The sequence below is a fragment of the Cervus elaphus genome, chromosome 20 (assembly GCF_910594005.1).
Source record: "Cervus elaphus chromosome 20, mCerEla1.1, whole genome shotgun sequence".
NCBI classification, from domain to species: Eukaryota; Metazoa; Chordata; class Mammalia; order Artiodactyla; family Cervidae; genus Cervus; species Cervus elaphus.
The window spans coordinates 40299804-40314758 of record NC_057834.1 but is presented as its reverse complement, the minus strand read 5'-3'; the positions used below and the strand labels follow the sequence as shown (position 1 = coordinate 40314758).

At 42.5% G+C, this 14955-nt stretch overlaps 1 protein-coding gene across 4 annotated transcripts; it reads left to right on the top strand.

Annotated features, from left to right (window-relative positions):
* Nucleotides 1–1383: 1383 nt before the first annotated feature.
* On the top strand, nucleotides 1384–3988 carry LORICRIN (loricrin cornified envelope precursor protein). Of its 4 annotated transcripts, XM_043878692.1 has the most exons (4): nucleotides 1384–1463; nucleotides 2690–3066; nucleotides 3163–3329; nucleotides 3363–3988. In XM_043878692.1, exons 2-4 carry the CDS (start codon nucleotides 2713–2715, stop codon nucleotides 3748–3750), a joined length of 909 nt encoding a protein of 302 aa, XP_043734627.1. In that variant the 5' UTR covers nucleotides 1384–1463; nucleotides 2690–2712; the 3' UTR covers nucleotides 3751–3988. The 4 variants fall into 4 exon arrangements, with proteins under 4 accessions (XP_043734627.1, XP_043734626.1, XP_043734625.1 ...); XM_043878691.1 differs by having other exon boundaries at nucleotides 2690–3050; nucleotides 3162–3988; XM_043878690.1 differs by having other exon boundaries at nucleotides 3163–3988.
* The last annotated feature ends 10967 nt before the right edge of the window (nucleotides 3989–14955 follow it).

The following is a 14955-nucleotide window of genomic DNA, read 5'->3' as shown; positions in this document are numbered from 1 at the left end:
GCTTTCTCCAACAGATCCAGACTTCTCCCTCCTGGCTATTCTCTCAGGAGGGGAGCACCTGGGCTCCTCCTGGGTTCACCTGGGTTCATGCTCTCCAAACTAAAACTAGTGCCACAAGTTTCTGAAGGCCGCAGTCTAATCAGATCATGCAGATCATTAAAACTCCACCATAATTAACCGTCAATTTATTATTGGAGCTCTCATGTCAGCACACATCTGGGTGGAACTAACTTCAAATGTGATATCTGAAACAATAGCAGTTGAGTTCCAATGATGAAAGAAGAGGACAAAATGCTGTTCCTCATACACAGAGTTGATGCTACTGGTCCAGGGTCAGCCAAGAATTTCCAAGTTATTTTCTTAGATAAGAGCTTGCCTCGAGCCATCTGTGGACTCCCTCGCAGCGTCAGTAAAACAACTACTACCATTCTTATTTGATAGACAAGGTAACTGAGTATCAGAAAGTTTGTTCAATAATCAACAAATGCTTACTAAGCGCCTCCAGTGTGTAGGCACTGCATAAGGTACTCTGACTTTACCCAAGGTGATACACCTGGCAAGTAGCAGAGGCAGCACCCAAACCCAGGCACCTAATCTCAAGTCCATTCCATTCCATGGCTGCCTCTTAGACTGAGGTCAGTGTTACCACACAAGACAAGACCCCAGAGCTGAATGGCCATGGTGGGAAGAACCACAGGGTCTATCTCTTTAGCTTGTTCTTCTACAAGGAAAGTCAACAGTGAAGATCAGTATTTTTAGACATTCATTGTCTTTAGGAGTAAATCAAAATTGCTACCAGTGCCCCATTACTTATGGCGCTGTCCATGTCGTGCAACCCAGAACTGGGTGCTAGGTGCTAACACACTCTCTAGACAGGAAACAAGACAGGAACATCCCAGTGAAGCACATGTGAAACCCCAGGGAGAAACTTGGCAAAGAAGAAACAGGATCTCTCTAAAATTCTAAGAGGTTCCAAGCAATAGGACCAGGAGCCAAAGAGTGGGATATGGAAGTTTCTACTTCTTGGACCAAAGACTGAGAACTCCAGTGGGACTCTCTTAGGTTGCTTGAAGAGTCTGAGACCTATTCCTGAAGCACAGCCCTCTGGTGATGGCATGGGCCCCATGCCAGAAGTCTTGAAAACAATGTCTAACATCCACTCTGGCTGACCATCCCTGCTAGCCAGCCTGCTTCACAGTTGCATCAGAGAAGGGGCCGGTCATACAGGAGGCTGCCCATCTCAAGAATGCCAAAATCTTCGTGAATGGGTCACCCCATGACTACAATCACAGGGAGGTGGGGTGACAGACAAAGGTCACGTAACTGAGTCCAAACATGAAAGGCTGGTCCAGATCGATAGCTGATGAGTCAGAACTCATCAGAAAGTATAAAACCTCAGAAGCTCCAGTGCTCCTCACACAGCCAGCATCTCCTCTCCTCACTCATCCTTCCTGGTGCTTTGGGTAAGTGTGTGTTCTACTGGCTCTCCTCTTCCAAGTTGGTCTTGCCCAGGCTTGCGTGGGCTATGTGGACCAGGGGACAGGTGGGCAAGGCCTCTTTCCCCTTTGGGACCTACGGGACCTCTGCTCTTCCAACTGCATCCATATTCAGAGGGACTTCAGACAGGAAATGGAGCTGAGCTACTGCTGGACAGACGGTGTTTCTGATCTGGCCAAAATGTAAATGCCACAAAGACAAGACTATCTCCTGTCTCTCTGGCACCCCTATAAGAGACATGCCCTGTCTCTGCCATAGAAGTGCATCCTGCAGAGACTGTCCCAGACAGCCTGTGGATGGACTGGATGGACTTTGTGAACTTGTAAGGAGGAGAGGTTGAGTGTACTTTCAGAGAACAGGAAGAATGATTCAGAGGATGCTGCAGAAGGGGAGATTTTAGCAGTCATAAGAACCCATTGCCTGTTTTACACAAGATGTTCTGAGAAGGAAATGACTTGTGAGATGCTGGACATAATTCCTGCTACTTTGGTCCCCTCAACCCAGCTTGCCTCCTTACCAAGCTTTGCTTGATATCTCCTAGTCAGAGATGCTAGTCCAAAGGATCATTGGGATCCTTTCTCCTGTTTCCAGACAGGACAATGGGGGGAGCCTACCTTTTCTGGTAACTGGTAGGTGATCATGACTGAGGTCACTGGAACAGACCAAGAGTTTAAACTAATTCTTTTTTGCAAAGAATGGGATGCAACAGCCCTCTGGCACTGGAACAAATCACCCTCTGTTGTGCCAGGAGTGGATAAAATCCCCTACCCTAGGTGGAGGTTTGTGGTAATTTTCCATTTGCATTCAGTGTTGGGATCGGAGAACTAAGAAGTGAAATACTCGACCCATCTCATTTCACAGGAAATGAGGAAACAGAAAATGTGTGGGTCATTTGCCCAGAGATCACACAGCAGAGGCCTGAAGCAAAGCTGGGAAAGAAAGAGAAATGGGTACCACTAAGTGGGCTATTTAAAACTTGGTAAAGACTTTCGCAGGGGAAACACAACCCTTTTCTAAAACCACTAACCCAGGAGTCCCAGCTGAGTGCTCTTTCCAATGCGATCAGAAAGAGCATCAAGCCTGGCCGAGGCAGTGCTGCTCAGAGGATGATGGACATTTCCATGGATGCAGCTGCCTCTGCCGCCGCATCCTCTTGCAGCTGGTCCACTGATGCTCTCCGCTCTCCTTCCAGGGTTCCGTTCCTCCTTAGACAAGATGTCTCACCAGAAAAAGCAGCCCACCCCTCAGCCCCCAGTGGGCTGTGGGAAAACCTCCGGCGGCGGCGGCGGCGGCGGCGGCTGCGGCGGCGTCTTCTACAGCGGCGGCGGCGGCGGCTCCGGTAGCTGCGGCGGCTCCGGGGGTGGCGGCGGCGGCTCGGGTGGAAGTGTCAAGTATTCTGGAGGCGGCGGCAGCTCCGGCTGCGGCGGCGGCTACTCTGGCGGCGGCGACGGTGGCTCTGGTGGAAGTATCAAGTATTCCGGGGGCGGCGGCAGCTCCGGCTGCGGAGGCTACACCTCCGGCGGCGGCTCCTCCAGTACCGTCTGCTACTCCTCCGGCGGCGGCTCCGGGGGCGGCTGCTACTCCAGCGGCGGCGGCTCCTCCGGGGGCGGCTGCTACTCCAGCGGCGGCGGCGGCGGCGGCTCCGGGGGCGGCTGCTACTCCAGCGGCGGCGGCTCCTCTGGGGGCGGCTGCTACTCCAGCGGCGGCGGTGGCTCCTCCGGCCAGCAGGTCCAGTGCCAGAGCTACGGGGGCGTCTCTAGTGGGGGCGACTCCGGCTGCGGCGGCATCATCTCCGGGGGCGGCTCCGGCTGCGGCGGCATCTCCTCCGGGAGCGGCTGCGGCGGCATCTCCTCCGGGGGCGGCTCCGGCTGCGGCGGCATCTCCTCCGGGGGCGGCTCCGGCTGCGGCGGCATCTCCTCCGGGGGCGGCTCCGGATACTTCTCGTCCTCCCAGACCTCCCAGACTCCGTGCTTGCCCCAGCAGAGCTACGGAGGGGGCTCATCCGGCGCCGGCTGCGGCGGCGGTTCCTCCGGGGTCAGCGGCTGCGTTTCCAGCGGTGGGGGCGGCAGTGGATCCGGCTGCGTGGGAGGCTCCTCCGGGGGCGGCGGCGGCTGCTTCTCTAGCGGTGGGGGCGGCAGCGGTTCCGGCTGCGGCGGCGGCGGCTCCTCCGGGGGTGGTTCCGGGGGTGGCAAGGGCGTCCCAGTCTGCCACCAGACCCAGCAGAAGCAGGCGCCTACCTGGCCAGGCAAGTAAGGCCCCCCTGGACACCACGGAGACGAAGAAGCAGGAGGTGTTCTCCGTGGGCTGGATGGGCTTACCGCTCTCATGATATTGCCCTGAGGTTTCTCCGCCCTTCACATCTGAATCCACCAGAAGAAGCCAGTGAGCTCTGGAGCTGCGTCTTGTTCTGCAGTTTGCCCTCCCTGGTTTCTATACAACTGCCTCCCAATCCCAGTACCTTCTCAGTCAATAAATTTGCAAATCATGAGAATTTCTGCGTTTCCAGGCATCTTGGCAGCTTCTAAGTTCATTCGTTCCATCCCATTCTTCTCCTTTTCTCCATCCATTCATCCACAGGGACATTCATGCAGCAATATTATGTTGGGGGAGAGTGGGTGGTTAGGTGACAGTCAGCAGGGGAGGGAAGAACGGCTGTCAACCAAGGACCAAAGACATGAATTATATGATTTATGGCGTAAAATCATGAAGTGATCCCAAAGCACAAAATCCTGGGAAGAGACTTCAGTAAACGGTCCCCGGTAGGTTTGGTAGCAATCATAGGTCTCTTCCTTGAGCCCAGTGATTTTTTTTTTTTTTTTAAGACAAGGCTGCCCTATTCCCAAAGCAACTAGAGAAAGAACAACGAAAATCCTAAGATGGTAGAAGGAAAGAAATTATACAGATCAGAGCAGAAATAAATGAAATAAAAACTAAAAGAAAGAAAAGATCAATGAAACTAAAAGCTGGTTCTTTGAAAAGAATAAAATTCATAAACCTTTAACCGAACTCACAGAGAAAAAAAAAGAGAGAGCCCAAATCAATAAAATCGGAAATGAAAAAGAAGAAGTTACAACTGACACCACAGAAATACAAGACATCACAGGAGGGACTTCCCTAGTGGTCCAGTGATTATGACTCTGCCTTGCAATGCAAGGGACTCAGGTCCCATCCCTGGTAGATCCCTCATGCCACATGCACCACAGTTGAAGACCAAATGCAGCCAAATAAATACTTCTTTTTTTTTTTATTTTAAGTAAGGAAAATTTGGGGGGGGGAGATCATAAGAGACTACTATGGGTAATGATATGCCAATAAAATGGACAACCTCAAGGAAACCGGACAAATTCTTAGAAAGGTATAATCTCTGAAGACTGAACCAAGAAGAAGTAGAAAATATCAACAGACCAATTACCAGTACTGAAATTGAATCAGTAATTTTAAAACTCCCAACAAACAGAAGTCCAGGACCAGATATCTTCACAGGTGAATTCTACAAAACATTCAGAAAAGAATTAACACCTATACCTCTGAAAAGTGAAAGTTGCTCAGTAGTGTCTGACTCTTTGTGACCCCATGGTCTACACAGTCCATAGAATTCTCCAGGCCAGAATACTGGAGTGGGTAGCCATTCCCTTCTCCAGGGGATCTTTCCAACCCAGGGGTGGAACCCAGGTCTCCCGCATTGCAGGCAGATTCTTTACCAGCTGAGCCACAAGGGAAGCCCAACTATTCCAAAAAACTGCAGAGGAAAGAATACTTCTGAACTCATTCTCTGAGGCCACCATCACCCTAATATCAAAACCAAACCAAGATATCACCAAAAAAAAAAAAAATTATAGATCAGTATCACTAATGAACATAGATGCAAAATTCCTCAACAAAATACTAGCAAACCAACTCCAACAATATATTAAAAGGATCATATGCCACAATCAAGTGAGATTTATCTCAGGAATGCAAGAATTTTTCAATATCTATAAGTCAAACAATGTGATACACACATTAACAAGTTGAAGAATAAAAGCCATATGATCATTTCAATAGATACAGAAAAAGGCTTTTGATAAAATTTAACCTGAAAAATCTCATGGACTGAGGAGCCTGGCAGGCCACAGTCCAAAGGGTTGCAAAGAGTCAGCACTATTTACAATAGCTAAGATTTGGAAGCAACCTAAGTGTCCATTGACAGAACAATGGATAAAGAGGATGTTTTATCTCACATATATATATATATATCACGTATATATATGTGTGTGATGGAATATTACTCAGCTATAGAAAAGAATAAAATAATTCCATTTGCATTGAGCATGCACACAATCTACAACAATGGAGGGAAGAATATACAGTGGAGAAGAGACAGTCTCTTCAACAAGTGTGGTGCTGGGAAAACTGGACAGCTACACGTGAAATAATGAAACTAGAACATTCTCTAACATCATATACAAAAATAAACTCAAAACTGATTAAAGATCTAAATGTAAGACTGGGTACTCTAAAACTCTTAGGAAAATATAGGCAGAATCCTCTTTGACATAAATCTCAATAATCTTTTTTTTGGAACCATCTCCTCAATTCAGTTCAGTTGCTCAGTTGTGTCCGACTTTTGTGACCCCCATGGACTGCAGCACTCCAGGCTTCCCTGTCCATCACCAACTCCCAGAGCTTGCTGAAACTCATGTCCATCAAATCAGTGATGCCATCCAACCATCTCATCCTCTGTCATCTCCTTCTCATCCTGCCTTCAGTTTTTCCCAGCATCAGGGTCTTTTCCAGTGAGTCAGTTCTTTGCATCAGGTGGCCAAAGTATTGGAGTTTCAGCTTCAGCATCAGCCCTTCCAATGAATATTCAGGACTGATTTACTTTAGGATTGACTGGTGAATCGCCTTGCAGTCCAAGAGACTCTCCAACACCACAGTTCAAAGGTATCAATTCTTTGGCGCTCAGCTTTCTTTATGGTCCAATTCTCACATTCATATATGACTACTGGAAAAACCATAGCTTTGACTAGACAAACCTTTGTCAACAAAGTAATGTCTTTGCTTTTTAATATGCTGTCTAGGTTGGTCGTAACTTTTCTCCCAAGGAGCAAGCATCTTTTAATTTTATGGCTGCAGTCACCATCTGCAGTGATTTTTGGAGGCCAAGAAAATAGTCTGTCACTGTTTCCATTGTTTTTCCATCTATTTGCCCTGAAGTGATGAGACTGGATGCCATGATCTTAGTTTTTTCAAAGTTGAGTTTTAACCATCTCCTAGAGTAATGGAAATAAAAACAAATGTAAACAAATGGGACCTAACTGAACTTAAAAGCTTTTGCACAGCAAAGGAAACCATAAACAAAACAAACAAAAAAAAAAATAACCTACAGGCTGTGAGGAAGTATTTTCAAACTATGCGACCAACAAGGGATTAATTCCCAAAATATACAAACAGCTCATACAGGTCAATATAAATTAAAAAAAAAAAAAACAGCCCAATCAACAAATGGGCAGATCTAATCAGACATTTCTCCCAAGCAGACATACTGATGGTCAACAGGCACATGAAAAGGTGCTCAACATCACTAATTATTAAACAATACGAATCAAAACTACCAGGAGGTTTCACCTTACACCAATCAGAATGGCCATCATCAAAAATTCTGCAAATAATAAATGCTGGGGTCAGTGAAGAAAAAGGAACCTTTTTACAGTGTTGGTGGGAATGTAAATTAGTACAGCCACTATGGAGAACAGTGTGGAGATTCCTTAAAAAAGTAAAAATGGAATTACTGCATGATCCAATGATCCCATTCCTGGGCATATATCCAGCAAAAACTATAATTTGAAAAGATACATGCATCCCAATGTTCACAGCAGCACTATTTACAATAGCTAAGATTTGAAAGAAACCTAAGTGTCCCTTGCTAGGTGAATAGATAAGGAAGATGTGGTATATATACTCAACAGAATGTTATTCAGCCATAAAAAAGAATGAATAATGCCATTTATAGCAACATGGATGGACCTAGAGATTATCATACTAAGTGAAATAAGCCAGGCAGAGAAAGACAAATATCAGATGATATCACCTATATATGGAATCTTTAAAGATGATACAAATGAACTTATTTACAAAACAGAAATAGACTCACAGACATAGAAAACAAACTTATGGTTACCAAAGGGGAAAGAGAGAGATTAATCAGGAATTTGAGATTAAAATATATATGCCCTACTATATATGGAGTAGACACCCAACAAGGACCTACTGTATAGCAGAGGGAACTAGATTCAATATCTTGTAATAACCTATCATGGAAAATAATCTAAAAGTGAGTGTGTATGTATATACATATAACTGAATCACTTTGCTATACACCTGAAACTAATACAACATTGTACACAAACTATATTTCAATTTAAAAAAATTTTACAGACAGGACTACCCTGGGAAGATGGTGTCTCTCATAATCTGGAGCCTAGTCTTCAAGGTCTAAAAGTAGGTGGCTGCACATTAGAAGCAACTCAAGTCACCCCGACTCACAGCAGAAAAAGTAGTCCTATCAGATATTTACGAGCTTCTACAGTGTGTAAGACCTTTTACTAAGCACCTGTAGGGATCATAGGAAGTAGAGGAGCTATTTCTTGCTCTCATAGAGCTTTAGCCAACTTAAGAAAATATAGCGTAAGCATGTGAGATGTTAAATACCAGTACCAGAGAGATCATGCACTCCCATTAACAAGGAAGAAGCTACTGTTGCTCTGTTAATTGTATAGCCCTCAAAAGAGACGTAAAACATCAGTCTGGTCAGGAACTCTGCAGGCCCCATTTCATATCCTAAGTCTACCAGCTCAAGGCAAAAGCTAACACTGATTTACTCAAAGCAACATACCTGCTGCCTCAAAAAGCCAAGGTATCCTCCCTGCCCAGTCACCGCTAGGGAAAAAAAGACAAGTTATCCCTCTTCAACTCTTCTGTTTATAGAGTCGCCATCACCTTTATCATTTTAAAACAATAGCTTACAGAAATCAAAAGAGAGAGCAACTTTAAAGATCTTACAGTCCATCTACTGTATTATTTTTGTTTCTTTTCATGAAAGTAGGACTTATAGTTTGATACAGATAGAGTAGATGCATTTCACCCTATTGCTCCTACTTAGCATAACCAAAATATCTAGGCACAATATAGAACACAAATAGAAGCAGAGTCTGAAAGGTGGAGAGAAGAAGGCAGAATAGCTAGAGTCCTCAGAACTTTAGGGCACGTACTGTGGTTAAGTTCCTGATTGGGGAGGTGGGGAGTGGTCTAGAAAGTCTGCAACCAAAAAATGCGAACAGATGCAGGCAGAAAATAACCCCAAGAAAATCTGATTTCTCCATTCAAAGGACTTAAGAAGAGGTGACCTCTCACAAGGCAAAAATCTTTTTTGACAACATCTACCCTACTTTAACCAACCATCTCAGAAAAAAAAAAAGATTGGAAATATTAGACTTTAACCTATACCTAGTAGCAAGGAAATAACACTCCCCCATAATTCACTGGTACAGTATTAGCAGAGGAAGGCATGCTATAACAGAAAATTTGAATAAGATCCAGAGTCCTATAGCACAATGCCCAAAATGTCTAGCACACAATAAAAACTGACTCATCGTTACCAAGAACTAGGAAAAGCTCAACTTGAACAAGAAAAGATACTGTTGATACTAACACTGAAAGGGTACCAATTGAGGGATTATCTGACAGGGACATTTAAACACTACATTATAAAAATACTTCAATGGGAAATTACAAACACACTTGAAACAAATGAAAAAAATGGGAAGTCTTGCCAAAGAAATAGATAATACCCAATAGGTCAGTGGTAAAGAATTTACCTGCAATACAGGAGACCTGGGTTCGATCCCTGGGTCAAGAAGGCCCTCTGGAGGAGGACATTGCTACCCACTCCAGTATTCTTGCGTGGAAAATCCCATGGACAGAGGAGCCTGGCGGGCTACAGTCCATAGGGTCGCAAAGAGTTGGACACGAGTGAGCATGCATGCATACATACACATACACAGAAATTTTTAGAACTAAAAAAATATAATAACCAATTGTAGAATGAATTTTAGAATTGAAAATTATAAATCTCACTGGATAAGCTCAATAACAAAATGAGATGACAAAGTACAAGAATCAGTGATTGTTCCCCCTGAGTGTAATGCCTTTCTTTTCTCTGACTGATTTTTAAAATGTGTTCTTTTCATCTTTGGTTTTCCGTAATTTTGACTAAAACAGGCTAAATACCATCTCTTTTGTATTTGTCCTGATTGGCATTCTCTGAGTTTCTTTTATCTGTGGTTTAATGTGTTTCACTAATTTTTAAATATTTATTAGCCTGTCACCTGAAAGATTTATTCTTCCCCTTTTCCTCTGCCTCTTTTCCCTTATTTCTGGGACTCTACATATTTGTTGGTTAATCCCACAGGTCTTAAACACTCTGTTATGTTTTATTAATTCTCTCTTCTTCATCTATTTCAGTTTGAGTAATTTCTATTGATCTTTTCTTTTTTTTTTAGTCGCTCAGTCGTGTCTGACTTTTTTGCGACCCCATGGACTGTGGCCTGCCAGGCTCCTCTGCCCATTAAATTTCCAAGGCAAGAATACTGGAGTGGGTAGCCATTTTCTTCTCCTTCTATTGATCTTTAAGTTCCCTGATTCTCCTGCTGAATTCAGTGAAGCTGATCACTGGATTTTTTCATTTCAAATATTGTACTTTTTATTTTAAAATGTCCATTTGTTTCTTTTGTAAGGAGTCCATCTTACTGCTGAGAATTTACATCTAATTACCTATTTTGACCATTTTTTCCTATCAATTCTTTATCATATTGTTAACTGCTTTAAAGTCTGCTAAATCTACCTGCTGGTTAATTCTTGATCTACGTTTTTAGGGGGGTGTGGGTGGAGCTACATCTAATAATGTTGGGACTTTTGGTTTTACTTTTTTTCTCTAGAAGACTTAATTTTTGTTCTGGCAGGCAATTACATTATTAGCAGATCACCTTAATTTTATGAAGCTGTTTTCCTTGCATTATAGTTATTTTTATGGGAAAATATGTATTTTTGTTTTCTTTTTTAAGAATTGTTAAATATCTCACATATTCGAGGGGCAATATTGTGTAGTTACAGTCTTAAATCAATAATGAAACAAATAGCTCAACAATTAAAATCTTCTCAACCCACATCTTAAGAAATAGATAATAACCAGTAGTTTGGAAATCTCTTGGGTACCTCTTTCCAGTAACAACCTCTAATTCCACCTCACTTTGAACTTATGAAAATTATTTCAGTAAATGTTGACAATATGTGTAATATATACCTAAATTATATGTTTCATTTTGACCACATTTTTATGTTTATATAAATGGATTCATACTTTGTTATCTTTTATGATATGCTTATTTCACTCAATATTAAGTTTTTGAGATACACCAATTTTGAAGCATAAAACTAATTTTCATTGATTTTCACTGCTGTATAGTATTCTGTGCTGTGCTTAATCACTCAGTCATGTCTGACTCTTTGCAACCCCATGGACTGTAGCCTGTCAGGCTCCTCTGTCCATGGGGATTCTCCAGGCAAGAACACTGGAGTGAGCTGCCATGCCCTCCTCCAGCGGTTTAGTATTCTACATTTAGCTATAGCATAGTATATTTTATTTATTTATGGTATTGTTGATGATATTGAATTATTTTCAAGTTTTAGAATGCTACTGTAACATTTTATTACATATTTATTTGCTATATGTGTAAGAGTTTCTGTAGAATTGGCAGAATTGCCAGATTCTGGACTACGTGCATCTTCAACTTTATTCTTAAACCAATGCCATTTGTTCTTCAAAGTGGTTGTTACAATTTAAATCTCCATTAGTGCTACCTAAGAGTTCCAGTTCTTCCACGTCCTTATCAGTACTTGATATTGTCAGACATTTTAACTGTTACTAATTTAGGCATGCATGCTAAGTTGCTTTAGTCATGTCTGACTCTTTGTAATCCTGTGGACCGCGGCCTGCCAAGCTCCTCTGTCCATGGGATTCTCCAGGCAAGAATACTGGAGTGGGTATCCATGGGTATCCAGGGAGGGACATGGATTCCCAACCCAGGGACCAAACCCCAGTCTCCTGCAGCTCCTACCTTGGAAGGCAGGTTCTTTACCACAGGGGCCACCTGGGAAGGCCAATTTATGCATATCTTAAGGTTTTAACTTTAGGTTAATTCTGCTGTTGCTTTTTAGATGTCTCAAATTATATAGTTAGTTGATTATCAGCATAATAACTAATAAGACTAAGCTTTTTCATATATTTATTGGCCAGTGACGTTTTCTGTTACAAAATGCCTATTCATATATTTTGCCCATTTTTCTACTAAGTTGACTGCCTTTTTCTAGTTGAATCATAAGAGTTCTCTGTATTCATGGACAGGAATTTGTATTCCTGGAGTGAAAGTCAGGTTATTGCATATCATTTTTGTGCATTTAGAATACTAATAATTTTCTTTAGGATTTTTGTATCTGTATACACTAAAGAAACTGGTTTGCAATTTTGTTTTATTGCCTATCTTCTCTGGTTTTGATGTCAAGAATAACCTAGCTTTACAAAATGCATTGACATATGGGTCCTTCTTTTAATAAACTATAAGAATTTTTATACATCTAGAAATTTCTGGAACACTAGTGGAATATGCTAATACTACCCCCACACATCTCTTCTGAAGCAATGACTTCTGACTCCATCTATTTTGCCCCCATTCTCTGCTGAAAGGAAAATCTAACTTAATTGACTACAATTAAAAGAGGGTCTTGTGAAGTAATTAGCCTCCAACTAATAAAAAAACAAAAAAAAAGAGGGTCATATACACATTCATAATGCTAAAGGTTAGCCTTTCTGGTAATTTTCTTTTCTTTTCTGATCTATTATGAATGCTTTTACTTTTTGGCTGCTCTTCTCAGCAGTGACCACAGGACTGGAAAAGCTCAGTTTTCATTCCAATCCCAAAGAAAGGCAGTGCTAAAGAATGCTCAAACTACTGCACAATTGCACTCATCTCACACGCTAGTAAAGTGATGCTTAAAATACTCCAAGCCAGGCTTCAGCAATACCTGAATCATGAACTTCCAGATGTTCAAGCTGGTTTTAGAAAAGGCAGAGGAACCAGAGATCAAATTGCCAACATCTTCTGGATCATCGAAAAAGCAAGAGAGTTCCAGAAAAAATCTGTTTCTGCTTTATTGGCTATGCCAAAGCCTTTGACTGTGTGGATCACAATAAACTGTGAAAAATTCTGAAAGAGATGGGCATACCAGACTACCTGATCTGCCTTTTGAAAAACCTGTATGCAGGTCAGGAAGCAACAGTTAGAACTGGACATGGAATTGGAAATAAAAGCAAAAATAAACAAATATGGGACCTAATTAAACTTAAAATCTTTTGCACAACAAAGGAAATGATAAGCAAGGTGAAAAGACAGCCCTCAGATTGGGAGAAAATAATAGCAAACGAAGAAACAGACAAAGGATTAATCTCAAAAATATACAAGCAACTCCTGAAGCTCAATTCCAGAAAAATAAATGACCCAATCAAAAAATGAGCCAACGAAATAAACAGACATTTCTCCAAGGAAGACATACAGATGGCTAACAGGCACATGAAAAGATGCTCAACATCACTCATTATCAGAGAAATGCAAATCAAAACCACAATGAGGTACCATTACAAGCCAGTCAGGATGGCTGCTATCCAAAAGTCTACAAGCAATAAATGCTGGAGAGGGTGTGGAGAAAAGGGAACCCTCTTACACTGTTTGTGGGAATGCAAACTAGTACAGCCACTATGGAGAACAGTGTGGAGATTCCTTAAAAAACTGGAAATAGAACTGCCATATGACCCAGCAATACCACTTCTGGGCATACACATTGAGGAAACCAGATCTGAAAGAGACAACGAGCACCCCAATGTTCATCACAGCACTGTTTATAATAGCCAGGACATGGAAGCAACCTAGATGCCCATCAGCAGACGAATGGATAAGGAAGCTATAGTACATATACACCATGGAATATTACTCAGCCATTAGAAAGAATTCATTTGAATCAGTTCTTATGAAATGGATGAAACTGGAGCCCATTATACAGAGTGAAGTAAGCCAGAAAGAAAAACACCAATACAGTATACTAACGCATATATGGAATTTTAAAAGATGGTAACAATAACCCAATATGCAAAACAAAAAAAGAGACAGAGATGTACAGAACAGACTTTGGGACTCTGTGGGAGAAGGTGAGGGTGGGATGTTCTGAGAGAATTGCATTGAAACAAGTATACTATCAAGGGTGAAACAGATCACCAGCTCAGGTTGGATGCATGAGACAAGTACTCAGGGCTGGTGCACTGGGAAGACCCAGAGGGATGGGATGGGGAGGGAGGGGGGAGGGGAGATCGGGATGGGGAACACATGTAAATCCATGGCTGATTCATGTCAATATATGGCAAAAACCACTGCAATATTGTCAAGTAATTAGCCTCCAACTAATGAAAATAATTGGGGAAAAATAAAAAAATAAATTAAAAAAAGAACTGAACATGGAACAACAGACTGGTTCCAAATAGGAAAAGGAGTACGTCAAGGCTGTTCATTGTCACCCTGCTTATTTGACTTATATGCACAGTACATCATGAGAAACTCTGGGCTGGAGGAAGCACAAGCTGGAATCAAGATTGCCAGGAGAAATATCAATAACCTCAGATATGCAGATGACACCTCCCTTATCTCAGAAAGTGAAGAAGAACTAAACAGCCTCTTGATGAAAGTGAAAGAGGACAGTGAAAAAGTTGGCTTAAAGCTCAATATTCAGAAAACCAAGATCATGGCATCCGGTCCCATCACTTCATGGCAAATAGATGGGGAGACAGTGGAAATTGTGGCTGACTTTATTTTTCTGGACTCCAAAATCACTGCAGATGGTGACTGCAGCAATGAAATTAAAAGACGCTTGCTCCTTAGAAGGAAAGTTATGACCAACCTAGACAACATATTAAGAAGCGGAGACATTACTTTGTCAACAAAGGTCCGTCTAGTCAAGACTATGGTTTTTCCAGTTGTCATGTACGGATGTGAGAGTTGGACTGTGAAGAAAGCTGAGCGCTGAAAAATTGATGCCTTTGAGCTGTGGTGTTGGAGAAGACTCTTGAGAGTCCCTTGGACTGCAAGGAGATCCAACCAGTCCATCCTAAAGGAGATCAGTCCTGGGTGTTCATTGAAAGGACTGATGTTGAAGCTGAAACTCCAATACTTTGGCCACCTGATGCAAAGAGCTGACTCATTGGAAAAGACCCTGATGCTGGGAGGGATTAGGGGCAGGAGGAGAAGGGGACGACAGAGGGTGAGATGGTTGGCTGGCATCACCGACTCAATGGACATGAGTTTGAGTAAACTCTGG